General features: G+C 40.1%; 14 protein-coding genes across 15 annotated transcripts; 1 reads left to right on the top strand and 13 right to left on the bottom strand.

The window, feature by feature from the left end:
• Window positions 1-1,290: 1,290 nt before the first annotated feature.
• On the bottom strand, window positions 1,291-3,174 carry LSM04_003907 (Sec1-like protein; the record flags this gene model as incomplete). Its single annotated transcript, XM_067338807.1, has 1 exon — window positions 1,291-3,174. The coding sequence occupies one exon, from the start codon at window positions 3,172-3,174 to the stop codon at window positions 1,291-1,293; it is 1,884 nt and encodes a 627-aa protein (XP_067185954.1).
• Window positions 3,175-3,459: 285 nt separating this feature from the next.
• LSM04_007417 (uncharacterized protein) lies at window positions 3,460-4,299 on the bottom strand (the record flags this gene model as incomplete). Its single annotated transcript, XM_067338806.1, has 1 exon — window positions 3,460-4,299. The coding sequence occupies one exon, from the start codon at window positions 4,297-4,299 to the stop codon at window positions 3,460-3,462; it is 840 nt and encodes a 279-aa protein (XP_067185980.1).
• Window positions 4,300-4,572: 273 nt separating this feature from the next.
• LSM04_000804 (Ribosomal protein L29/L35) lies at window positions 4,573-4,956 on the bottom strand (the record flags this gene model as incomplete). Its single annotated transcript, XM_067338805.1, has 1 exon — window positions 4,573-4,956. One exon carries the CDS (start codon window positions 4,954-4,956, stop codon window positions 4,573-4,575), a length of 384 nt encoding a protein of 127 aa, XP_067185938.1.
• Window positions 4,957-5,206: 250 nt separating this feature from the next.
• On the bottom strand, window positions 5,207-5,590 carry LSM04_004257 (Ribosomal protein L29/L35; the record flags this gene model as incomplete). The annotated part of the gene is made up of 1 exon (XM_067338804.1): window positions 5,207-5,590. One exon carries the CDS (start codon window positions 5,588-5,590, stop codon window positions 5,207-5,209), a length of 384 nt encoding a protein of 127 aa, XP_067185956.1.
• A 518-nt stretch (window positions 5,591-6,108) lies between these two features.
• On the bottom strand, window positions 6,109-7,851 carry LSM04_007768 (WD40 repeat; the record flags this gene model as incomplete). The annotated part of the gene is made up of 1 exon (XM_067338803.1): window positions 6,109-7,851. One exon carries the CDS (start codon window positions 7,849-7,851, stop codon window positions 6,109-6,111), a length of 1,743 nt encoding a protein of 580 aa, XP_067185983.1.
• Window positions 7,852-8,542: 691 nt separating this feature from the next.
• Window positions 8,543-9,319, bottom strand: LSM04_004705 (uncharacterized protein; the record flags this gene model as incomplete). The annotated part of the gene is made up of 1 exon (XM_067338802.1): window positions 8,543-9,319. One exon carries the CDS (start codon window positions 9,317-9,319, stop codon window positions 8,543-8,545), a length of 777 nt encoding a protein of 258 aa, XP_067185962.1.
• Window positions 9,320-10,359: 1,040 nt separating this feature from the next.
• On the bottom strand, window positions 10,360-10,686 carry LSM04_001541 (uncharacterized protein; the record flags this gene model as incomplete). Its single annotated transcript, XM_067338801.1, has 1 exon — window positions 10,360-10,686. One exon carries the CDS (start codon window positions 10,684-10,686, stop codon window positions 10,360-10,362), a length of 327 nt encoding a protein of 108 aa, XP_067185943.1.
• Window positions 10,687-11,321: 635 nt separating this feature from the next.
• LSM04_007599 (uncharacterized protein) lies at window positions 11,322-14,690 on the bottom strand (the record flags this gene model as incomplete). The annotated part of the gene is made up of 1 exon (XM_067338799.1): window positions 11,322-14,690. The coding sequence occupies one exon, from the start codon at window positions 14,688-14,690 to the stop codon at window positions 11,322-11,324; it is 3,369 nt and encodes a 1,122-aa protein (XP_067185981.1).
• Window positions 14,691-14,973: 283 nt separating this feature from the next.
• On the bottom strand, window positions 14,974-16,197 carry LSM04_001823 (uncharacterized protein; the record flags this gene model as incomplete). Its single annotated transcript, XM_067338798.1, has 1 exon — window positions 14,974-16,197. The coding sequence occupies one exon, from the start codon at window positions 16,195-16,197 to the stop codon at window positions 14,974-14,976; it is 1,224 nt and encodes a 407-aa protein (XP_067185944.1).
• A 328-nt stretch (window positions 16,198-16,525) lies between these two features.
• On the bottom strand, window positions 16,526-17,347 carry LSM04_007032 (Carbon-nitrogen hydrolase; the record flags this gene model as incomplete). The annotated part of the gene is made up of 1 exon (XM_067338797.1): window positions 16,526-17,347. One exon carries the CDS (start codon window positions 17,345-17,347, stop codon window positions 16,526-16,528), a length of 822 nt encoding a protein of 273 aa, XP_067185975.1.
• Window positions 17,348-17,533: 186 nt separating this feature from the next.
• LSM04_001347 (uncharacterized protein) lies at window positions 17,534-17,953 on the top strand (the record flags this gene model as incomplete). The annotated part of the gene is made up of 1 exon (XM_067338796.1): window positions 17,534-17,953. The coding sequence occupies one exon, from the start codon at window positions 17,534-17,536 to the stop codon at window positions 17,951-17,953; it is 420 nt and encodes a 139-aa protein (XP_067185940.1).
• Window positions 17,954-18,212: 259 nt separating this feature from the next.
• On the bottom strand, window positions 18,213-18,992 carry LSM04_003395 (Mitochondrial 28S ribosomal protein S34; the record flags this gene model as incomplete). The annotated part of the gene is made up of 1 exon (XM_067338795.1): window positions 18,213-18,992. One exon carries the CDS (start codon window positions 18,990-18,992, stop codon window positions 18,213-18,215), a length of 780 nt encoding a protein of 259 aa, XP_067185951.1.
• A 447-nt stretch (window positions 18,993-19,439) lies between these two features.
• LSM04_004692 (Sec1-like protein) lies at window positions 19,440-21,380 on the bottom strand (the record flags this gene model as incomplete). The annotated part of the gene is made up of 1 exon (XM_067338794.1): window positions 19,440-21,380. The coding sequence occupies one exon, from the start codon at window positions 21,378-21,380 to the stop codon at window positions 19,440-19,442; it is 1,941 nt and encodes a 646-aa protein (XP_067185961.1).
• Window positions 21,381-22,780: 1,400 nt separating this feature from the next.
• LSM04_009485 lies at window positions 22,781-25,038 on the bottom strand (the record flags this gene model as incomplete). 2 transcript variants are annotated; one of them, XM_067338792.1, is made up of 2 exons in its annotated part: window positions 22,781-24,301; window positions 24,385-25,038. In XM_067338792.1, 2 exons carry the CDS (start codon window positions 25,036-25,038, stop codon window positions 22,781-22,783), a joined length of 2,175 nt encoding a protein of 724 aa, XP_067185992.1. The 2 variants fall into 2 exon arrangements, with proteins under 2 accessions (XP_067185992.1, XP_067185993.1); XM_067338793.1 differs by lacking the exon at window positions 24,385-25,038 and having other exon boundaries at window positions 22,781-23,141; window positions 23,442-24,052.
• Window positions 25,039-25,058: the final 20 nt, after the last annotated feature.

The following is a 25,058-nucleotide window of genomic DNA, read 5'->3' as shown; positions in this document are numbered from 1 at the left end:
AAATGCTAATGCAGACTTTCCACTTGAAAGGTAGTGGGGTAGGTGGGTGGGATTTGTGTTTGTGTGTTTATTTTTCTTTCGTTCTTTTCGGCAAACTCTGTGCCTTTCGGTCATAATATGCATACAGTGAGAGAATAAATAATGGAAGAACAAGTCATTGAAACAATAGAGAACCAATAAAGGAAATAATACATGCAGCATGAGATATTAACAAATGAAAGACAAAACCATAAAAACATAAACAATAAATAAAGAAAATACTCATAATAATAATAATAATAATAATAATAATAATAATAATAATAATAAAATTGGGAATCCAAACATCTTTAACTACTCCCTTTGATTTCTTTTTTTAATAGAAAAACAAAAACCATCCCCAGCAAAGAAATTCTGACATACAGATAGCCATAGCAAAGACATAACATAAGCACTCACAGTGAGTTCCACAAGGTCACAGAGAGGGGGATAACATTCATAAAAAAAAAAAAACGGCAATGCAAGTTCATTGGTGAACTCTCTAAACAGTACAGTACTACCAGAATCGCAAGATAGCAGCGATATTATTGTAGAAGCAAGAAAGAAGATGTGAGACTTCACAAACCCATTTTCCCTTTTTTTTAAACCTCGTTTATAAACAGTATTTCCTACACCCACCCACAGATATACGTGGTGTTGCTATTCTGGAAAAGAACATTTAATGTGAATATATGTGTGATGATACATTTTTATTCTTCGTGCCGTCTATTTCTTCGAAAAAAAAACCTTGGATTTAAAACGTAGATATACGTATATTCCTTCATCTGGTTTTAATTTATTGACCTCTAGATGCGTAGTCTACACCATCAACTGAAAGAAAATGAAGCTAGCGAAACAAAAAAAAGATTGTACCCAGAAAAAAACTCCAAAACTGATAATAAAAAATAATAACACAAGAGACAGATAAGTCACAGAGCAGCACCACATTAAGAAGATACTAATAAGTAGAGAACAAAAAAAAGGATGAGCCCACAGAGACATGGGTAACAAAAAAAGCGTGTAAACATAGTAAAGAAAACAAAAAAACGAAAAAGAAAAAGGAAGAACTCGTGGAGGCATCTCAAGAACAATTGGAAATATCACAAACATCAAACACAAAAAAAAAAGAGAAAACCTCTATTTATACTTCCTTTTTTATTTTCTACTCTCTCTCTCTCTCTTCTCTTTTCCATCTCCCTGGTTTTTCTTTATCCTTTCTTTCTTTCCTTTTTTTAAAGAGCATTCCCTGTTTCTCCCCCCACCGCACCGCCTCTACGCGCCGCCCTCCCCCAGCGTGGCGAGTTGCCGCAGCGCCTCATTTCCCGTTAAGAGCGCCGTGCAGCCGTAACTGACGGCCTTGCGGGGGTGGGCGGCCTCCCAGACTTTGAGATCGTCGTACTCGGCCACACAGCCCCCGCTGATGGCGAACACAATCGCCTGTGAAAAGTACATGTCGCCAAGGTCGACAGTCTTTCTTGTTCGCGGGTCGTAGCCGACGACGGTCTCCAGTAGTTTGGCACGAAGACCACCGCTGCCGCCTATTGTGCGGGCCGCAGCCCCACCAGCGGAGGTAGACGATGGATCTTGAAGAAGTGCATCCACGAGCTTTGTGACGGGCAGTTCAGATTTGGCGTTAGACCCAAGTGTGCTTACGATATTCTTTGCTAATGTCTGTGCGAGTCCCCAGGCAAATCCCTGGGCCGCGCTGGACTCTCCTGCGGTTGGACTTGCCACACCTAAAGACCAATTGCGTAAATGTTTAATGTATGCAAGAGCCGGGAATGGTGCATCACCAAAGGATGCCGCACAACGTTGCAAAACTGCATCATACTCCCCTTCTGTATCCAATAAGTACGCAATAAGATAAAGACGTTGGCGATCTTCTAATGACCCTAGTTCTGTTAATAAAAGTTTTTCAAACTCCTCACGATCAAGTCCTTCACGTTGAATAATACCCAATTCCACACCATGAAAACGATCAAGATGGCTTTTACGAATTTGATGAAGAAAACTGTATGCCATTTTTGTATGCGCATCTAACATTCTCTTTTTTTCTCCAAGTTTAGGAGCATTTGCCAAGAGTTTTGACATGGAATTAGCATCGGTATCATCCTCTCCATCACAAGCATTTTCAGAAAGGGAGGCATATTCTTCACGGTATTGTTTTAATGCAGCTTCAATATTTCCACCGACTGCACTAAAATCAAGAGTTGCATTATCGCGGTAAAATTCATCCCTATCAGGATCAATCTCAAAAGCCACTTCTTTTCCATCTTCTTCATGTACAGTTACTTTATTTAAATGCATATTTCCCAATTCTACCATTAATCCACGGTATGAAAAAGGATGGTGTAAAACAGTAGCCAGATCACTGGTTCGGTCCACAATAAGCAATAAAGGTCGACCAAGTACTGCAGCAGAAGCAGGTGTTAAGGTACGATCACTAAGATGATCATTAAGACAAATAGATAAACGTCTTGCAACTTCTTCTGCAGCTCCTGTTTTACTATGAACTATAACCGGAAGTACTTGCTGTGATAAGAGAACGTGAGAAATACCTAATACAATAGCATTTAAGTGAGACTCCACTTCATCATCCTTTACATGACGACTATTTAAAGTTACCAGAGAATTTTGTTGCATTAAAACAAAAAGATCATTCTCTAACGCAACATAGTTAAGAGTTCGATCAAAAACACGAATGTGTTGAATATTTTGAAGTTGACCACGAGTAAGTTTTTCTGCAAACATTTCCAATCCACGTCGTGAAACTTGAGAGGTAAAATTTACGTACATCCATTCATATAACTCACCTATGGCGTCAGTAGCGATGGTATTAATATTTTCCTCCGTTGGAGCACAAAAGTATATAGCAGGTGCTCCTGGAACCGGTTCCCGCTTACTGTTAATATGCATATACAACGTTATACCCAATTCTCTCAGATCTCCAACTCTCAGTAGTGGCGCAATGATGTCTCGCCCAATATCATCATATATAAGAAGACGCCACGTCGTAATAATTGTATCATCCCCACCCATATATTGTTGTTGTTGCTGCTGTGGAACTCCTCCATATGTCAGGGGAACTGAAGATAAAATCATTTCCCGAATAACATCTTTTTGTCGTTGTCGCAGAAAATGTTTTTGACCTAGCATTTTTTATTATTTTTTTTGTTTTGTGGTTTCGATAATAGCACTTAAAACAAGAGAGAAACAAAATAAATAAAATATTTAACCATATATAACTTAACAAAGTCTGCAACTTGGAAACAAATCACTAACGAGGCAATCGTAAGGTTAATAAACTTCTGGAAAAAAAAAATAGTAAAAATAGCAAATACCACTAAAACCGAGAGAATAATAATTAAAAACAACAACAAGAACAACACCAAATGGAGTAAATCATCATCTTTGCCCCCCTTTCATCTTATTCGAATGGGTTCAGGCTTGACGCGATTGTGGAAAACCAATTTCCCAAAACGGTGGTGGCGTACACACTTCGATTGGCGCATTTTCATCCCTAATATGCATCGCCTCATCTGCTGCGTAATCAATTTGTCTTCTGCGATTGGTACGCACATGACTCTTCGCTTCATTTATGTGAATCGTCGCATCTGTCTGTATTGTCGATGGACCGGCTCTTGAAGAAATACACGGCACAGAAGCCAGAATATCCGTGGCAGTGACGTTATCACGTTTACGAATATAATGCATATCGTCAGTGGCACTACTCTGACGAGGCCTTTTTGTTGCGAGAACAGGGAAAAATGCCTCTAACTCTCGACGCATGGGCGAAGGCGTTCTGTTTTTCACGTTATTATCTGGAATTTTATCCTCTATTGTATCCGCAAGAATATCATTTGACACATCTTGAGATACACTCGCAATAGGATTTTCTTCTTGTTGATCTTCCTCTTCCTCTTCTTCTTCATCATCACCCTGTTGTTCGTGTTGTTTTCTATCTTCATCCGTAGAATCAGATGATACAGCAACTAATCGTTCAACGTTACATTCTCTCTCCTCAGGTGCAGACAAATTGGGTCTATCAAACACTCTTTGAGAATCAGAGACTTCCAAAGAAGTGGTAGGTGACAACTGTGCAACCTCATCAGCAGAGAAGTCACCATACAAGAGCCTTTCTGTTAATTGCTCTAAAAGTTCTGCACGGGCAATACTGGTAGCTTCCTCCTCCCGTAACGCACGCACCCGATCCGCATGCATCTGAAGCAAACGGAAAATAAGAGATGATGCGTTCTCCGATAAATCTCCTAGAAAGTTCATTTTCACATTCGTTCAAACACATACACACATACATATACTCTAAGAAATGGAGGCCCTTATTAATCGTATTTATGTATAGAGAGAGAAATAAACGGAAAAGACAGAAAAGTTGATTTCCTTTTATTTTGATCATAGAGACGGGATATTCATATTCATTTATTAATTCACATATATATGTGTCAAATACATCAAGGGAACAAAAAAAAAAACAAAAAGAATTATCCATGCAGAAAAAAAAATTCCTCATAAATCAAAATAACAAGGAAATGTCGCTTAGATCTTCACAGCAAAAACGCGCTTCGGGTACTTGTGGGCCATGCGCAGCTGACGGCGAGTCTTGCGGTTCTTCTCATTATCCTTCAGCGCCAGACGACGACGACGGGTGAGTTTCTCACGCAGAGCCTTTGGCTTGCTGCTGCGAAGCTTCTTGTCGGAGTAGAACTTGCGAAGGTTCTCGCGTTCGTTCTGGTTCAGCACGGTCAGAATACGGGCAATGCTCTTGCGAATGAGCCAGATGCGGCCCAGACGGTTGCCAGCGCTGTTCAGCTGCTGCGCCACACGGAGCTGAGAAAGTTCCTTCTTGAACTCGGTGAGCTGCTTGAGCAGGTCATCCTTGCTCTTCTCGCGCAGATCACGAATCTTGGCGTGGTGCGACATCACTACAGCACGATTAAAAAGTAAGAGAAATGTAAAATAAAAAAATAAATAGAAATATTATTTCCATAGAAATACAATAAGAATGAGATTAAACTGACAGATGCAAATTACTGTCGGTTATGGGTGAACAGTAAAAAAAAAAAAGACTCATTCCGTATTTAACCGAATGAGAGGAAAATAAAGAATAAAGCAAGAAAAAAAAATATGATAATGCATGGGCATGGGACCTGCTTATACAGTGTTAAGTCGCTTAGATCTTCACAGCAAAAACGCGCTTCGGGTACTTGTGGGCCATGCGCAGCTGACGGCGAGTCTTGCGGTTCTTCTCATTATCCTTCAGCGCCAGACGACGACGACGGGTGAGTTTCTCACGCAGAGCCTTTGGCTTGCTGCTGCGAAGCTTCTTGTCGGAGTAGAACTTGCGAAGGTTCTCGCGTTCGTTCTGGTTCAGCACGGTCAGAATACGGGCAATGCTCTTGCGAATGAGCCAGATGCGGCCCAGACGGTTGCCAGCGCTGTTCAGCTGCTGCGCCACACGGAGCTGAGAAAGTTCCTTCTTGAACTCGGTGAGCTGCTTGAGCAGGTCATCCTTGCTCTTCTCGCGCAGATCACGAATCTTGGCGTGGTGCGACATTATCTCTCTCTGTCTCGGTCTTGTTGTGTACTTGCAAGTACCTGTGTGCCCCTAATATTACAATAATATTCAAAGCAAAAGGAAACAAAAAGTAGTAGTAGTAGTGGTAGTAGTATTAGTAGTAAAAATAATGGTATAAAAAGAAAAGATAATAAAGAACGAAAAATGCCAGATTAGCATTCACTTTTTTCGAATATTCTAAGAATTCCAATGGCAAGATAACATAACTTCAGAGAAGTAAAACCGTGTGTCTAAAAATAAGATATATGAAAAAAAATGAAAAAAATTTTTTTTTCGTTGTGAGGGTTTGACACTGACAGCTTAATGCCTACATTCAGTACTTCCTCCCTGTGCTGAGGAAATCATGAGAATTCTTATTCATTTCTGTACATATAAATCACCCAATATATTCTTTCCATTGGCGAAGACAAACATACGTAGAGAAACACATATTGTAAATAAGCATACAAAGAAAGACACAAAGAAAAAGATAACGAAATGTCATGGTTGTACCTCATCTACAAATACGTGATTCCTGGTGTCACATCAACACGCAGAACATGATCTGATTGAGCAGCATAGCATGTGCCATCTGGTAGAAGCACTAACGCCTGAACTGCTTCACTTCCAATTTTTTTGTAACTTGTAAAACTCAAACGGAAAAACTGCTCTCGTGTAGTATCAAAGGTAGCGGCCGCAATTCGAGCAACTTCTACATTTCTCTTTTCTGCCGCATTGCGAAGTACCATAATTTCATCATCCCTCTCCTTTTCCTGTTCCTTACGGAAGTTTGTGAATTCCTCACGCTGGGCATCATCTAGTAATGCAAGAGGGTCATCATTCTCCTCACCACTCTCTTCCCCTTCTTGAGAATCATAGTCAGGATCTTCCTCACCTTCTTCTTCCTCTTCTTCGTATTCCTCATCCTCATCATCTTCTTCTCTGGCGGCGGCACGAGCTGCAGCTTTCTCTGCCCGAGCCGCTGCACGAGCAGCAGCCCGCTCTTTTCGCTCTTCAGCTTTTTCCGCCGCTTTTGCTTTTTTTGTAGCTCGTATTAACTCTCGTTTTTTAGCTCTAATAGCTTTTCTGCAACGTTTTTTGATAGCATGTGTTGCCAGACGAAGTGTTAGACGTGTTTCACGTTTATCTGCTCGTACCGTCGCCGCATTACGGGTCAAAAATTGTAATACCGTCTTTGAAAGTGATCGTGCATTTATACCCAAAATATAACCATCTGATGCACCGAGAAAATAATATGCAGCCTCGTCACTCATTGCAGTTATTACGTGAGGCAATTCAGGTATTTCAATGGTTCCCACTGGTTTTAACTGTCTTATTGGGGGTTCAGGTCGGACTTTAAGAGCCGATTTAACCTTTTCAGCTTCTCGTGCTGCAGCATGGTAAAGATCTGCAACTGAAAGGTCATTCTTTGGTGTCTCTCCATCTGCACTTGAAGTAGAACCTCGTTTATTCTCCTTGTTATCGCCACTACCTTCATCCGTAGCAGCAGGAACACTATCGGAAGCCGTAATTTCATTAATCGATTTACTACTTGCCACAGCTGGATCTCTAAAAGAAACAGTTGCATGACGACCAGGATCACCACCTGTATATTGCGGTTCTTCATCGGTCTCATCGGTCAACTCTGGTAATCGCCAAATGCGCATAGTGAGATCACGTCCAAATGAGAAGAGTAACTCTCCTGCAGCCGCGATACGTAAACATTTTACATGATTTTGATGACCAACCAGTACCCTAATAGTCTTTCCCAAATTTGCATCCCAAACACGAATATGATTATCGTAACCTCCTGTAATAATTTGTCCTTCTTCTACTCCAAAAGCGATGCAGGAAAGAACATCTTTATGCCCAGACCACGCAGAAACACGAGTCCCCTCAATTACGTAAAGGCATCCATTATTCCCACCTGCGTAAAGGCGACTTTCATGTACTGCCAGACAGCGTAAGGGTGTTGATAAATTAGAAACTTGTACACAACGTTTAGTGTGTTCCTGTTCAGGGTCCGTAGACCACTGACGAAAAGTACCATCCATTGAACAGGTGAAAACTTCATCAATCGATGGGGCAGCGATAGCAGTAACAGCTTTAGAATGACCATAGAAAGTTAACACTGGTGTTCCAGAAGAGGCCGCTTCAGGTGAGTAGTACTGCTCAACAGTACCGTCTTCCCTTCCCACAAAGAGAAGCGGTGGATTCTCTTCTGTAAGAAGACATAATGAAGTTATGGTACGTCCTGCCATAAGTAGTAAAGAAAAAAAAAATGAAGCGGTTTAAAAACCAAGAAACCTTATTCTTTTTTTTCTTTCTCCCTCTTTCCTTTTACAGTTTTTTTTTGTTTTCCAGCACTCCTTCTGCTAGCTAGAGAAACCCAACGTATCTCTCCTTTATCTCTCCTTTATCTATTCTTTTTTATTTTTAGTTATCTACACGAAAATGAAAAAAAAAGAAGAGAAGGTATTATATGTATTATTTTTTAAGCCTTACAAAAGAAATGAATCCAAATAATAATAATAATAATAATAATAATAATAATAATAATAATAATAGTAAATGTAAAAATAAAAATAAATAAATAAATAACTCGTATGCAAAGGAAAATATATATGTAATATATATGATATAAGGAAATTCTTCCTTCTTTCAAATTCTGCGCAATGCAGAGAAAAAAGAAGAAAAAAGTGAGAGAGAGAGAGAGAGAGAGAGAGAAAGGAAGAGGGAAAGCTCCGTATATCGTTCCTGACATTTCTAAGAGTGAACAGGGAACGTAAGGTAGATTAAAATCTATATTAACCTATTCTTACCAACAACAACAAAAAAAATTAATAATAATAATAATAATAATAATAATAATATCTAAAGTTTTTATATACGTATATCTCCCCTTCCTTTCTTTGTTCATTTCTTCATCTTCTATTCTTTATTGTAAAGTTTTCAAGGCCCCATGGAGGCGCATCTTCGTCTATCTCCACGTGACTTCATAACATCTCCAAGTACACGAAACGGAGGAATTGATGTATCTTCTTCTTTTCGAACTTTTGGCGTTACCCGCAGCGGTTTTGCAAGTAATGCTAAACGCCCAGGATCCGCATGACGACTTGGTGTTCGTCTTGGCATTGTAGAAGGCGAAATAGACGTCGGGATTTCCCTTTCATAGTGAATAGCGGCCAACTCTGACACTAACAATCGATCACCATCATGATATTTCATATATGCTGATGGTGGACGCCAATGTTCTTCACGTTCGCGGATTTTCTCCTGTTCCTCTAAGGCACGTTGCTGTTTTACTGTTATTTCATCACTTTCAGATTTTATAATACCCATGCGAAGTTTCCGTTCTCGTTCTCTCCGCTGTCTGCGCCGCATTTGCTGATCATACATATGCTGTACATGTAATTCAAGCTCTCTACCTGTCATATACCGCGTTGGTGATGGTTTGTACAAGTCCCATTCCAACTCTGCAAGTTTCTTCTGACGCCGAAACATCTCTGCATACACCATCTCATTCACGTAATCCTCAATATGTTTCTGTGAACGATAGGTGGTTGGCCTGGTCGGATATAACGCCTCTTCTGCACGACGCTGCGACTCACGGCGACGCTCCATGCCGGTGTTGTAAAGCCGCTTAACAGAGTCTCTCTGCATACGCGGTGAGGCAAAGTACTCTACATACCGAGCAGCCTCATCATTCCCCAGATATGGATTTGGCATACCACCCGCCAATAGCACCGTTGTTGTTGCTGTTTTTGTTGTTGTTATGTTCTTTGCTTTTTTTTTTCGTTCTTGTTCTATTTCTTTCAACTCTGCAAAGAGAAAGAGAAGCAAAGAACGAGGAAAAACAAGCAAAGGAAAAAGGGGAAAAAAAGACGTCCGCGATATTACCAGCGCAAGCACTGATTGCTGCTTTTTTTTTTTTTTCCTCTCCTTCCTCTGCTTGTTCTTGTTTATGTTCTTTCCTCTCTTGATAACCTTGCTTTCACCACCTCCTCTTTTTCAAAGTTGTGGTCTTCAAAGGCAGCCCAGAAAAAAAAAAAGAAACAAGATACATACACGTACAGAGGGATAGAGAGAGAAAGAGGGAAAGTGAAGGAGAAAGGAGCGAAAAAAAAAAACAATATACTCCGTTAACGCAAATAAATACTGTGCTGCAAAAACAAGAACGAGATGAAAACTCAGAACCAAACGGTCGTACCAATGTATGTGATACTATTGATCTTCATTCTCTTGAGTTCATTCTCTTTCACCTATTTCCTTCCTTTTTTTTTCTTTATCCATCGTCCCTTCTTTTTTCTTTTGTAATTATGTCCTCTCTGTAAATGTACGTTAATTACAGTGTTTCTGCCCGAATGCTCACCAAGAAAGATAATGTGATGTATTATTTACTTCCATTGTTACAGGTTCTCTTTCTGTTTTTTTTTTCTTCTCTTGTGATGAACCCATATTGTACTCACTTATTCTTTACAGGAGAAACCTGTTTATTCCCATGTATCTTTCTTTTTCTGACTTCCATATTACACGGGAGGTAAAAAAAGAGAAGAAGAGAGAAATAAATAACTAAAAGAAAGAAAGAGAAGAAAACCTCTCCATAGCAGAAAAGGGAAACGTCGCTACTCCTCGTTGAGGTTATAAGCAATGTCTGAACACTCTATAACCCCGCCGAAAAAAAAAAAAGAACTAGAAATGCGTGAATGACATCAAAAGAAGAAGAACGGTAGGTAAATAACAAATACCTTACCTGATGATCCATAATGTTACCCTCCATATAATGCCCCAGACATCGCCGTACGCCCGATACCCCATAATTCCAGCAATCGTAAAAATCCAACACGCACCGGCGCCACACTCTCCAAGTAGTCGTGTAAGAGTAAAGGATCAAGTTCTGCCGTTTCGAGCACCGGCATGGAGAGGGACGTGCACTGCGCCAGTGGAGTGACGGCACGAGTGGCGGCTGCCAGTCCCGGGGCGAGTGGGATGAGACTCGGCAGCATGCGGCGGGCCTGCGCCTGCGAACTGATACGCAGTGTGGGATACATCGCCCGCGGTATGGCCGAACTGCCAAAGACACGTCGGCTAAACATCCCTCTCTCCCCCTCTTTCCTTCTTTCTTTTTTTCTTTTCCTATTTCTTTTATTGTTATTTTTATTTATTTATTTTTCAGAGCAGAGGGGTGGGAAGGGGGGTGATGTGAATAAGGAAGAAGAAGGGAAAAGGAGAGTCGACCCACAGAAAATAGTTATAACTGTGTTTCATTTACTATTTACTCGTGTTTTCCATAGGGTTTTTTTTGAAGTAATTTATTTCTTTTCCTCCGTATGTATGAGTGTTTTGTCCATGTGGTAAGAGAAACGAGCAAAAAAAGACTCGTGTGCACAGAAACACGACATCCAGACAGCACAAGGAAAAAAAAATCTCGAATCAAGACAGAAGAACACAAACACCACCCGCAATAATAAAATGGATAAGAGCAAACACAATAAGAAGGAAAATAATAGATAACTATAGAAAAGTACGAACGTCTATTATTATTATTATTATTATTATTATCAGAATAATTGCGCGGGAAAAAAGTGAAACACTGTAAAGTTGTTGTAAGTCACCACAACCACAACCATCCCCCACTCAAAAAAAAGAAAAAAAACTCTGAAATATTTCTTTTTTTTTTTTTCATCACAGTGTATCCGATTAGTGAACCCCATCAAACCTTCATTTGGAATTACTCATTCATGTTTTCCACTAACTCTCGTAGCTCTTTAACACGTACACAGTCATCTATGGCACGCCGCAAATCTCGTACTGTATGATTGATCTGCAGACGAACATCATCTGTTAATGAACGTCGCAGCTCTGTAACCTTTTGATCTACTGTTTCCTGATCTTCTTTACGTGCAAGTAATGCAATAAAAGAAGCCCATAAATTTTCAAAACGTGCATCCAGCTGATTTTTGGTGTACATACTTTGTAAATCCTTCTTTTGGGAAAGTAAGACTTCTTTAATTTCCTCTACGATAGACTCAAACTTTGAGAGGCGTATCATCACCTCTGCTAATGTACTGTTAAAAGGAGAATTATCAGAAACAACAACATCATCATCATTATTAGATAATGATCGTTTCTTTTCTGTCTCATTATTACGAGAAGCAATTTGGTCCTCCAGTTGTGTTATACGCTCCTTATATAAAAATACTTCATCATAACCTTCCTTCACCTCTTTTATATCATTTTTGCAGGTCACTAAATCATTTTCTAGAGATTTCAAACGATCTATTAATTCAGAATAGTTCATATTTGATATAGAATTCTCATCTATTTTACGCAGGGAAATAATTGTACTTTCCAACTTTATCAAACGTTCACTCAATTCGTCAACAGTACAAGATAATCTATTCTCTTCCGTCAAAGGTGCTCTTGAAGATAACTCATTCGTTTTTAACTGGTTCAATGTTGTTTCATTAGATTGAACACGAAGTGTAAGGGATGCTAAAGTGTTATTAACATTCGTTAACACATGTTTTTGATCTTTACGCAACTCTTCTTCTAAACATTTTACACGATCTTCCACAGATAAAAGTAGTTGGTTAATTTCTTTATTCTCTTGATGAAGAGATTCAAGTTGTGTATTTTCAACCATAAACTTTTCATACCGATCTAATCGAAGAGCAATTTCTTGTTGTTCTTTGCAAACCCGTAACAACATTTCCTCAGTATCTATGACTCTACGCAATGGTGCAAAAGTTTCAACTTCATTAGATAATTTTTTAAAATCATCATTTGAATTATTGTTCAACAAGTTTGATTTTTTGTTCCAAACATCATTCCATTCCTCAGAAGATATTTTTACACAATCTTTTAAGGCTCTTTCAAATCTTAATATTTCATTATTTGCCGTATCAACAGATTTCTCCAAAGCTTTTGTGTCAGTTGAGACATCCTGAATAAACTTTTGATTTGATTCAACTTTTTTATCAGTTACCTTCATCTCATCCTCGATATTCTGTAATTGTGTTAATATACGTTTAATTTCATTTCGCATAGTATGATCTTTCTGTTGCTCTTGTTCACCTAGAGAAGTAGTAGTTTCGGAAACAGTAGTAACTTCCCTAGACAATGACCCAACCTTTCTTTCAAGACTTTGAACAAGTGTCTGGACACTATCTAATCGAACATCAATAGCCTGAACTTGTCGTTGAGTAGATTGAATTACTTGATTATGTTCAACCTTTAACCGCAACCCATCAAGATCATCATCTTCAGGAATTGTAGTTAATGGAAGACGTAAAACATCACGAGTTTCAGTTGATTTGGGTTTGATCTCTAATGATGCTACACGTTTGCGTAAAACATCTAATTCAATTAATGCCGGAGCTAATTTCCGTTCAACTACCTCAATATAACCCTGATAGGTTTTTGGAATTTCTCTTGTTTGGTTTTCATAACGTGATACATCTTGCAACACAGTATTTAATTGGTTATCAATTGTACTTAGCTTACGTTGCATTCCTTCAATAGATACTGTAACTTCTGTAAACTCTGATTTTGATACAAAGTCCATCATTCCTTTTATTTGATTCAATAAACTAGTTACTTCAGTTTCTTTATATGAATTGAGTGTCAAAATGGATTTTTCTTGATAATTCTTTACTGTATCGCTGACAGTGTCAACATCCTCACGTAAACAATCCAGAGTTCCCTTCATATTTATAACCTCTTTCATCAACAACTGCAAAGTACCCTTTATATCATCATTATTATTACTCTTCAAAGTACTTACACTCTCTTCATGCTTTTTTTCAAGTTCTATGACTCTTGTTCTTAGATGTTTTAGTTCATCCCCAGTATTTTTTTCTTGGTCAGAAATAGAGCGTTGAAATTCTTTCTGTATTTGCTCTTGCACTATATTTACCTTCTCCAGAGCAACATTAATAAAACTCTCTATCTCTTCCCTTAAATTACTTTTTGGTACAAGAGATTCCAAAGTGTCTAAACGTTGACGCACATTATCTATATCAGACTTAGTTGTTGCACTTTCTTCGTTTAAGAGAGTATTAAAATCATCTTTTGAAATTTTTAGATCAATAATATCTTCCTTTAACGATTCCAGATCCTTTCGGTTTTTCTTTGATTGTTCATCAAGTTTTCTTCTTAGTTCATCACCCAATATGTTTTGTGTCTCCTGAGTTTCCTCCAATATTCTTTTTAAAGAATTATGATCATCACCACGTTGTTGAAATATTGTAGTAAACTTGTCAGTAAATGACTGTAACTTTGCCAATGTAGCAAACACTGACTCAAAACGATCATCCGAAGAAGTTTCGACATGTTTTATTGTGGTAATAAGATCAGATAACTTGTCACGAATTCGAGCATAAGCTTTAACTTGTTTTCCTTCTTTTACTTTATTTTCATGACTGAACTCTTTTATATCTATAAGACGTTTTTCATGATCATTAATCTGAATTCTTAGATTGTCAACTTCTTCTGAGATAGCATCACATAATTGCTGTAAAGCTCCATTAAATCGTTCTAGTTCCTTCCTGTTCTCCAATACTAGATTATTTTGTTTCTCGGAGAGTAATTGAGTTTCCTTATTTAACTCTCCAACATCATTTGATAAACCATCTAATCCTCTATGTACTAAAGTTTCAAGATCTGTTAAACGTTGATTCACCATTTTTGATAGATTATTAGATTGTACACGCAATGAACTATTTGTAGCAACTGTTTCATGCTCTCGTTCTTCAATTTGACGAATACGTTCTCTCATTTGTTGATTTTCTTCATTTAAATGACGCATTTGATCACGAAGATTTTCTACAATGTCACGAAAAGCAACTTCAGATTCTTGACGCTCCTGTTGTAAAGATAATACAGTCTTTGTCACTTCAAATTCACGTTCCATTTGTTTCGATACAATACCCTTTAGTAGTTTATCATGCTCTTGTGTATTCTGTAGTAAACTATTACATGTAAGAGAATTATTCTGCACTTCATTACTCAGTTGACGAAGAAAATTACGTACTACTGGTGGAATGTTGAACCATTCTTCGTCATCATTAAGAACGGCATCGATTACACTAAAATTCATTAACAAGCCACCCAAAAGAGGGTAAAAAACCACTAAATAATTGTTATAAGAAAGAGACAATAGAAAGGATTAGATGGGAAAAAGAAAGAAAAAAAGAGAAGTCATCAGAAATTCAGCTCATATTAAGAATAAATTAAGCAATCATAATAATAATAATACTAAGAATAATAAACCGCTCTTTCCTTTTTTCCAGGAAATTATTCATCCGGTTCAATGTTTTTTTCTTGTAAAGAAGTAAAAAATAAATGAAAAAAAAACAAAGAAAAAAAGAACGATCGGATTTTCAACGAATATGATAACCACTCTCAGTTACCATTTTGATATTATACTGACGAAAATACTTCATATAATTCCAAAACTCATAGGGATTGATAGCATAATAAACTTGATGATCTCTAACATCGGCAAAGTGAATATTTCTCAATGCTGGTCTTATACGTGCCATGTCCATCATAAACTTAAATTTATAGTACCAATCTTGTTTTCGTAGTAAACCAGGTACATAAACTAATGAATGTACACCATTAAAATTTCTCACCTTATCTTGGGGACGATCTAAAGGCCTAAATGGAGTTCCAGATCTACCTAATATAGCTGTAACACTTATAGCTACATTTTTATTTTCCATAATAGTACGAAGAGCAACATAGCCTCCATTTCCTTTCCCAAATAAATGTACTTTTCCATGTTCCACGTTAAAATTTTCGGTAACCCAGTCACAAAAACGAGCTACTATAGCCTCAACAGGAACTTGAAAATTATGGCGAAGGTTAATAACTGGACAGATCACAACCCAATTTTGCTCAAGCATTAATTGTCTGTGAGTTGGACGTTCAAAAAAATTAGCGCAAACATCTTCAAAATCTCGTGGTATACCTCTATGATCAGGTAACACAACCATATAAGGAAATTCACGCTCTTTCGTCCATTCAGGGGGTGTAATCATACTATATACCATTGGTGCAGGTTCTTCATCTATATTAAAAGCACTGTGGTCAACACAATTTGCTTTACCTTCTATCAATGTAAGACCTGTACTCTGTGGATATAAAGCACGTAGTTCATATTCATTAGGTATACGTGTATTTTTCGGTAATCTTCTAAAAGAAGTTTCATTGGGACGATATTCAACCTCAGGTTGAGGAACTCTTACCATGTGTCGACGCTTTCGGGCATCTACAGTATTATCTTCTTGATCTTTTTTTCTTGAGCCAATGTAGGGTCCTTCTTGGGAATAGAAGTATTGAAGTCTACTCATTTCTGAAATGAATTTTTCTTTTTCTGAAACCAAGTTAACATCTTCTGATTTTATACCTCCCAAAACATCTTGAGGGCTTTCCTCATTTAACTTTATTTCATTGATAATTTCAGCTTCATGAATTTCACTGCCCTTTTTAGATTCCTTTTGAATATTATGTAAATTATTAATAGATGTTGTATGACAATGACGTTTACCAATAAATAATGAAAGATCAATATATGCTATTGCAGACAACTTACGATACATCCCTAGAGAAAGCAAATCAGGGTATTTGAAAAAAAAAAAGGATAACAACAAAAAAGGTAAGGTGATAAATGTCGGGGAAACGAAAGAAATAAAAAAAGGTACTAAAAAACAATAACAACAAAAAAACAACAACAACAACAAGAAAACAAAAAAAAGAAAACAGTCCCTTACCTACCAAGTACTAAGAAATCTAAAGAAAAAGAGTTAAAAGTGGATCAGATTCAACGTCTACTCATCGAAAGACAACCCGTAAAAGAGGTAGCAAGGAAAAAAGAAAACAAAAACTCACCACAATTCGTCTAAGCAGGTGTGTGTCTTTGAATATTTTTCAATTCCATTTAAGAGAATAAAGGTCATGACGAACCCCATTCAGAATTGGAATTTGTTTTCTCGTTTTTTCAATCATATTAAAATCTAGTTCTGCATCAACAAATGTCTCATTTTCGTCAGCAGTAGCCAGTACATTTCCAAGAGGATCAACAATCATAGAGTGTCCCCATGCTATATACTCAGCCTCTGTGTCACGAGCAGGTGAACACATAAGAACAAACTGTTGATTATCAACAGCACGTGCCCTGGCAGTAAGTTCCCAATGTAATGGTCCTGTAACCATATTAAATGCGGCTGGATAAACCAAAAAAGAAGTTCCTTCATTTGCATACTTCCAAGCAAGAAGAGGGTATCGTATATCAAAACAGATAGCAACACCAAACTTTATTCCATTACCCATAGAAACAGGAGTTGCTTCATTTCCTGGAGAAAGAACTTCACCCTCATCCATTCTAACAGTATTAGTATTAATACGAAAAAGGTGAACTTTTCTATGGATATGTTGTAAATTTCCCTCTGAATCAAAAATCATTGATGAATTGAAGAGTTTCCCATCATATTTCTCAGGTATAGTACCTGCCATAACCCATATATTATTATCTCTTGCAGCTTTAGAAATTGCATCAAAAGTAGGATTTCCAGCAGAAATATCTTCCGAATATTCTTTAAAATATTTCGTTCCATACGGAGAATTAAAACATTCAGGTAAAACTGCGAGTTTCGCTCCTCTTTTAGCAGCATCAGTTATCATACTAACTGCCTTTGATATGTTAGTCTCTTTTGACCGTCCTACGGCCATTTGACAGAGCGAAACACGCATTACTGGCGATAAATATTTAACACTATCAATATAAGAAAACAAAAGAAAAGAAACACAAGCAATGGAAAAAAAAAAACGGGACTTGATTACGCTTCACACTTTGTTCGAAACCCCTTGCCAATAGAAAATAAACAAACAGGGCATTGCTCCGTGGCGCACGGATTGGCAACACAGCTTCCGCCCAACATGGGCAATGAGAAAAAAAAGACATCACCCACCTGTCCCCCCGTTCCTGCCCCATGGCTCGGCGCAACAAGGCCCGCGGGGCGGCAGATTCCCAGACCCCTCTTCCCCCCAAAGGCCCCCCGCGCGCATAGCGGGGCACGGTCGCGAGCAAGGAAGGGGCAGCAAAAAAAGAAAAAAAACCGAAACCCAAACGCCGGGCGGAAGCCCGTTCCCCCCTACGAAACGGCGGAACACCCCGGCGACGGAAGAAGCCCCTGCCCCGCCGCCAGGGGCAAAACAAAAAAGAAACGGAGCGCGGGCGAAAGCCTCGCCGGCCCGCCCATGGAGGCAGGGGCGCGCCCCGGAGGACGTGTTCGGCCCCGGCCTCAAGGGAAGAACGCCCTGCGCGGGGCACAGGCGAGGGCCCTCCTCCCTTCCTAGATGGCGGGGAGCGGCGCGGGCCGGCGCCATTCTTTCGTCCACCGGCCCTCTCCGGGGAGACGCCCGCCAAAAAACCAAAACAGAAAAAGAAAGAAAGGAGGAAATAAAAGAAAAAAAAAACGGAAAAACAAAAATGGCAAAACCCCACGGGGGAAAAACAAAAAAAAAAGAAAACGACAATTACAGCAACAGCGGTGGCATTCCGGCCGCCGTGACGGTAAGAAGAAAAAAAAAGATAAATGTGGGTATCCTTCTCGTTTCATTTCGGGGCGTGATGCGTGGAACCGTCGTCTTCTCCGGCGCCGGGTTCCGCAGCGGGGTCTGCCGCCTCCGTCGGGGTATCCGGAAGCACGCCGCGATCCTTTAACAATCGTTCGACAAACTCGGGTGGATTTGGTGCATCATAGTAAGGGTATGCCTTTAGACGGTACGAACGTGGATCCACTGGAACATCGCTGCCTATGCTTGGTGGGGGGGGCACAATTTCAGTAAAGGGAACGGCGCGCTCCTTACAGAATTCCATTTGCCATCCAGGAACGTCAGCAAAATCGATTTGTACTGGTCGTGTGGTAGTTTCACCGTGGAAAGTTATATACCCATATGCAGTTCCCTTATTTCCATCACGGTCAAAATCAATAGCAGATAATGTAACATACTTGTCATATGTTCCTTCTTGCCATTCTTTTCGGAAAAATTTCTGTCCACGACCATTAAATTCTACCTGAGATGCCAATTGAAAAATATTTTTTCCTGTTGATGTATTGAATTCATACGTGGCCACTGTAGCTCTTAGGACTTCAAGCGGGTCCGCTTGTGAAGAACGATCAATGTTCTCCACATCTACCAATTGAACTCCATCTAATATAATCTTTTCCTTGGCATTTAAGACAACACCAGGAAAGTATTCTTTCGCCGCCGTCCAGGGCATTCGCCTCCGATGTGGGGCAGGTGACAATTTCATTCCTTTTGAACCAAGTGTCATAGAACTGCCGCCATTAAGGGAATCTGAACGAAGAAGAACTCGAGCAAGACGCAACATTTGTAATACCTACGAAAACTTTTCCCCGTCCCCCACCAAAGAAGGAACAAGTGATCACTTTCACCTTTTTTTTTTTACGGGGAGGGAAGGAAAACAAATATGCGGTAAAGATGAGAAAAAGGAAAAACAAAAAAAAAAATAAATAACAATAAAAATAAAAAAAGAATAAAAAGAGTTCACCTTATTTTGGAATGATAGCGCAATCAAGGAGAACGAAAAATAAAAAATAAAATAAAAACAGAAAAGAAGCAACACCAGAGCACACATCACACATCACAGAAGCACATAAAAAAAAAAACAGAGCAGTATGAACGTATCAAAGCAAAGGATAAAAAACAAAAACAAAAAAGAAATTCCTTTTATAGGGGTAGAAATGGGTCTAATAATTCAAAAACTTCGTTCATGAAAGTTCAGAGTCAGCTACTAGAGTTTTTTTTTTTTAATCCTTTACTTCAAGTTGTTTAATTCCTTTACAAACACCTCAGGTCTAAGTATTGAAGTTCCCCCAATAATGACTTCCCTTCCCATTTTTTTTGAAACCTCATAGGCAGCACGCATCTCACCACAAGTAACCCCACCCAAAACGAAAACGACAATGCGTTGCTTACTTGTAAGAGTAACACTACCTTCTGCCCCACCACCTAACTCAAGTATACCTGTTTTTTTTTCACCGTTTCGGGGCGAGGACAATGTTATAGAAGTTTTACCATTAATACCATGCACATCTTCCGCCCCAACTGAGGCATCACGCCTCAAGGCTGCCAATGCTAATCCCATACGAAGCGTTTTTTTTCCACCTGTTGGGTCATTATGCATCCCAGTCCCCCCTGCGGAAATCATAGACTCATATGGAGAGTTCAATACAGGATAATCTGCAGTGCTTAGCGTATTCTTTGTCAAGGCTTCAATAATAAGATAAGCTTGATTGACAAATGGATCACCGTCCACTGTATTAGAAGAACCGCTACCTCGTCTTTTTTTTTGATTCAAATCAGTACTTTCTCTTCGAATTTTTCCAACTCTACTAGTTACAAGTTCAATATTAGCAAACTTGGTGGAATCTCCCATTAATCCACCTTCTTGAATAAGTTGCTGTTTTTTTACTTCTGGAAAATTTACTGTATCACTTCCTGCAGCTAATAACAAAGAAAGTCGTAATCGCACACTCTGTGGTATTGTAAAGTCTTTAACTAAACGTCGAACATTTTCTAAATTTGTTTTAAAATTTTTTCTCTCTGCAGCAATATCCTGTTCTACTTCACATACTTCAGCAAGTCTATTCTCTCGGTAAATTGCCATAAGTTTTGTACAAATATCAATATGAAGTGATAATTTCCCTTGTTTTTCCTGAAATTCTGGTAGTGCCCGAACTGCACTACCAAGTTCAGCAACATTAGGTGCTTGTGTTAGTCCTTGCGCAAGAGTAGGATTATCTTGATGAAGTTTTTTTAGTGCTGCTGGTAATTCTTCTAAGCAATGTGCGAAGAAACGATGACGATATTGACACCAATATGAATCTTCTTCATCAAGTGCATACTGTCGTTTAGATTCTTCTCCTAACCGATTTTTAAAACTCTGTTCATATACATTATTTTCCAGAGGCATTAAATCTTCTAATAAGGATTGATAGTGACGATCATGTATAAGTGGTGCAACCGAATCAAAAGATCGATCAAGGATAACTACTATGGGGTTATCAGTGCCATCACTCCCATTCATAAATTCTGGTATATCATGACAAAGTTTAGCAAGCTTACTCAAAAAAGTCTTCGCAAATGCTTGACAAACATTACTTCTGCCTTGATAACGAATCAAAGGGACACCATTATTAAGAGTGTGAAAAACTGATAATAAACGAGATGCTGCAATCTCTAAAGTTAATTCCCTAGAAGGGGGAGGAACAGGTGAAAATAATTGTGACATTTCACTTTGCATATTTAAATGAAAAACCAATGATTCAGGGGAGGAAAAATCTAGCATCATATCTTTAAAACTCATTACCTTTGATGCCATTCGTGCTTGTGCAAGTTGTTGCAAAAAACGGTCTGGTGTAGTGTTTAATGCGAATATATGAATCTCCTTATAGGGGTCTTTTATTGACCAATCTTCAATAATACGGTTTACTGATGTATCATCCGGAACGAAAAAGTATATAGCAGGACTATTGATGATAGGTTGACGTGGTGCCATAAGATCTTCCAGTAAAGTAACACCGTGCTCCATAAGTTCATGTACTCGCATACAACTGTTTAATATTCGCGCCGCGGTTGAATCACAGATAAGAATTTTAAAAGAACCTGGTACAGCATCAAGCATTTGTTGGAAAATATAACACCGAACACAACCACGAATACCACTGGTTTTCCCTAGTTCCGATTGGTTGGGCATGTTGAGGAGCTAATATACCTGTGTTAATACCACTATAAATATGGAAGTATGGTTAAACAGAGAAAAAAAACATAAACAAATGCTATATCGATACATACGTGAATAAGAATACCCACACCTTCTTGTGCGTATACAAATAAAGAGGATTTTATAAAATGAGCTCAATAAAACATAGCCATAGCATCCACTCCTTTAAGGAAAAATATATATATACACCATATAGAAGGAATATAGAACAAACAGAGCAAACTCACATAGAAAAATACAAAATAATGACAATAATGACAATAATAATAATAATAATAATAATAAATAACCAGATCGTTAACAATAACAGAAGCACTGTGACTATACGTACGTAGCAAGGATGCTATTTTCGAAACAGTCTGCAAGAACAACTACGCAAAAAAAAAATCTGCGAAAGAAGCTGCGACAGGCAATTTATTGTATCCAAAACAAGGCAACTGAAGAGGAAATCCATCAAAAGAAAAAAAAACCTTCTGTGACGTCTCCACACAACAAAAAAGTGTCCAACGCACGTACATTTAAGTAAGGGGATACAAACCGTATTATCAACAACCCTTCAAAAAAGCCGAAAAATCCGTGAATTCCAAGAAATAAAAACCCTACAGAAGACTCAACTTTACAAAAAAAAAGGTTGTCCCACGGCACGAAGTAAAACAAGTTTCTCCGCAAAACAACTACAACACACACCGAAATGTCAGATGCACTCGCAATCCAAAGACAGCACATCCTACTCATCCCACAACGCAACAACAGAGCCACTTACGGAGTCTCACTGTGATCCATCAGTTAACAAAACGAACTACCTAATACAAAGGAACTAAAAAAAAAAAAAGGAAAAAAAAAGAAACGCAAGCTATGACACCAACGACAACAAAACTATACACACACAAGGAGCCAAACACACACACACAAACACAGCGCAGTGACACTTTTTCCGAGTGCAGAAGAAAAAAAAACCCTAGCCCATGAGACTTGTATAATTCCTCAATGAAATGAAGCCGAAGCGTGATTGAACCAGCCACCGTCGGGACGCCCGCTGCCCGCCCTTCTGTAACCTTCCCTCTTTCCAGCGCGGCGTAAATGCGTGCACTCCGGACGGGTGCATGTTCTAGCAATATTACTCAATGAAAATTTACCTCCAAGTTCCTGTGTGTGGACGCATCCACAGAAAGCAATAAATGTTATAGTATTTTTTTCCCCCAGAAGCAAAAAGATGCTCCGTCGAAAGGTTAAGAATTGGGGAAAACCACCAAAGAAACTGTGGCCCTGAAGCAAAAAAAAAAATTTAAAGAAATGAAATCATCCCCCCAATGTGCCCTCGCTCGCTCTCTCTCTCTCTGCGTGTGGAGCACAGCGAGGTGGGTGTGTCCCCGTTATGGGGACACCAGAATGGCAGCAGCAAGGCACAGTAAAGCAAGAATCGAGGTCATGAGTGTCGTCGTGGTGCTGCCATCAATGCCGCCGTTGGCCAGTAAATGATCACGGTACAGGGCACGTTCCTCCTCGCTGAGGTTCATCATCTCGGGTGGCAGATCGTTGTCATCCAAATTATTCGGTATGTTCTTGGCCTTCCGAGATTGTGCAGCCGTCTTACTGCCGCTGTTGCTGCCCCTGCTGGCCGTGTCACTTTTGCTGCTCTTCTTGCTGTCGTTCTTACCCGTGCTGGTGCCGGTTGTTGCATGCGGTTCGTTATCAACAGGCTTAAACACAGCGGCGTCGGCTGAGCCTGGCTCCCTTGAGCATACCTCACTGTACTTGGGGCACCGAATCTTTCCCCCGACGAATGTGTCACTTGACGGCAGTTCAATAGTGCCGTTCTCAGGACACAAATGCCAGTTTTTATCATCCCTGTACTGCACGCTCACAGTATCATTCTCACACTTCACATTAGCACAGATGCCGCGAACGGATTTGTAGGGGTGTATCCCGCCCTTCACCTGCAGTGACTCAGTCGTCAGGCACCGCGATTCTGCGCCAAGGAGGCTGCCGGGCATCATGTATTCATCGCCGCCTTCACACGCAGTCATTAGTGACGTCTCGACCACAGGCCAAGAGGGCTTGTGCCACAGTGATTCGTTAAGGTAATCATCAGGGGTAGACTTTCTTTCGCCATGGACTCCCCGCGAGAAGTTCGTCTGCGCGCATGTCCCAAGCCCAAAACGGTCTGACGTGCACTGCAACACATCCGATTCCTCCTTACAAAGCATCTTTGAATTCGGATTTTTGTGTTTACTCTTACCCAGTTTTCTGAAGACAGCGCATCCCCCTTTCTTGCCCCAACTCATCGGCTCTGCCATACTGAAATTGGCACGGTAGAACTTCATGTCATGGAATGTTGCCAGTGTTAGCGCTGTGTAGAACATGCCAGAGCTCTCATCACCGTACGTACTCATCAGTTCGTCCTTCGCGACGTGTCGGTCCCAGTGCGAGGAGGGGATTTCTGTGGACCTCATGTCCAAACGCATGCCATTATCTGCTCGCTCACAATCGTAATATTTCTTCACCACCTCAATAGTATTGGGAGATTTCACAAATTTTATTACCTTATTGGGACTCCAATTAACCATTGCTGAAGAGATCATATCAAGCCGAATCATTCTTTCGGTATCAAATCCGAGTGCATGCGCAATGTCGTGTGCGGCCATGCGAACCAAACGCCTCGTCTCGCCAATCTCACTCGGGAGGAAGTTCTTCACAGCAGAAATCGGGCGACGTCCATGGCCGTACGCGCAAATCTTCACGGAGCCATCGATCACCTTATTGGTGGTCACATAAAGCACAAAATCTGCCCCAGGGACACCCTCAGTGTGATGCTTTTCAGGCGGTTTGAAGAACGAGCAGGGTGCACCGTCCCCAAACAAATGTTTATTTAAAACCAGATTTCCCTGCAGAGGCTTCACCGAGAGACGATCGCTGTGCAACTTAATGGCGGCAGGGAGGAGCTTATTCACAAGGATATCTCTCTTTTTGCCGTAACAAGAGTCTCCTCACTGCAATCCTTAGTAGGGGGTGGGTAATCGAGCGCATCTGGGTCCGGCTGAAAGGTATCCCCACGTACAGGTTTGACTGTGGCCTTTGCAGCCCAGTCCTTGCACTTCTCCACTGCCGCATCCACAGCTTCTGTGGAGGCGTGAATGCGGATTGGCTTCCAGTCATTCGCCCTCTTTGTGACGATGGTGTACTTCTCTTCCAACTTGTCTTCCTTTGTAGGCAGCTCTCGCAGAACGGAAGCCGGCGATGCGTCCTCATCATCCTCACTACCGCTTCTGCTGCTGGTAGTGTTATCAGTACTTTTACCTTCCTGTGGGTCCTCAACGTTCTTTCCAGTTTCCTTGTTCTGAACGGCGTCGACAGGACTGATCTCCGGCAGACCCGTGCACACCTCGTGGAACTTGGGGCACAGGATACTTCCACTGCTGAAGGGAGACGTCGCCGAGGGTTTGATGCTTCCGTTTTCGGGACAATCATACCAGTTATCATCGCCCTGGTACTGCACCATAACTTTGTTCTCCCCGCACTTCACATTCGCGCAGACGTCACCCACGGGCGTGCTCTGTGCAGACGCCTCCCTCAGCTCCAGCGCCTTCCCCTTGAGGCACCGCGACTGTGGGCCCAGGCGGCTGCCGGGCATCTGCGCGGCATCACCATCCA

Source organism: Trypanosoma melophagium (assembly GCF_022059095.1).
Source record: "Trypanosoma melophagium isolate St. Kilda chromosome Unknown ctg8segment1, whole genome shotgun sequence".
In the NCBI taxonomy this organism is placed as follows: domain Eukaryota; phylum Euglenozoa; class Kinetoplastea; order Trypanosomatida; family Trypanosomatidae; genus Trypanosoma; species Trypanosoma melophagium.
Note: the sequence above shows the minus strand (reverse complement) of the source record. Positions and strands in the feature narration are given on the sequence as shown.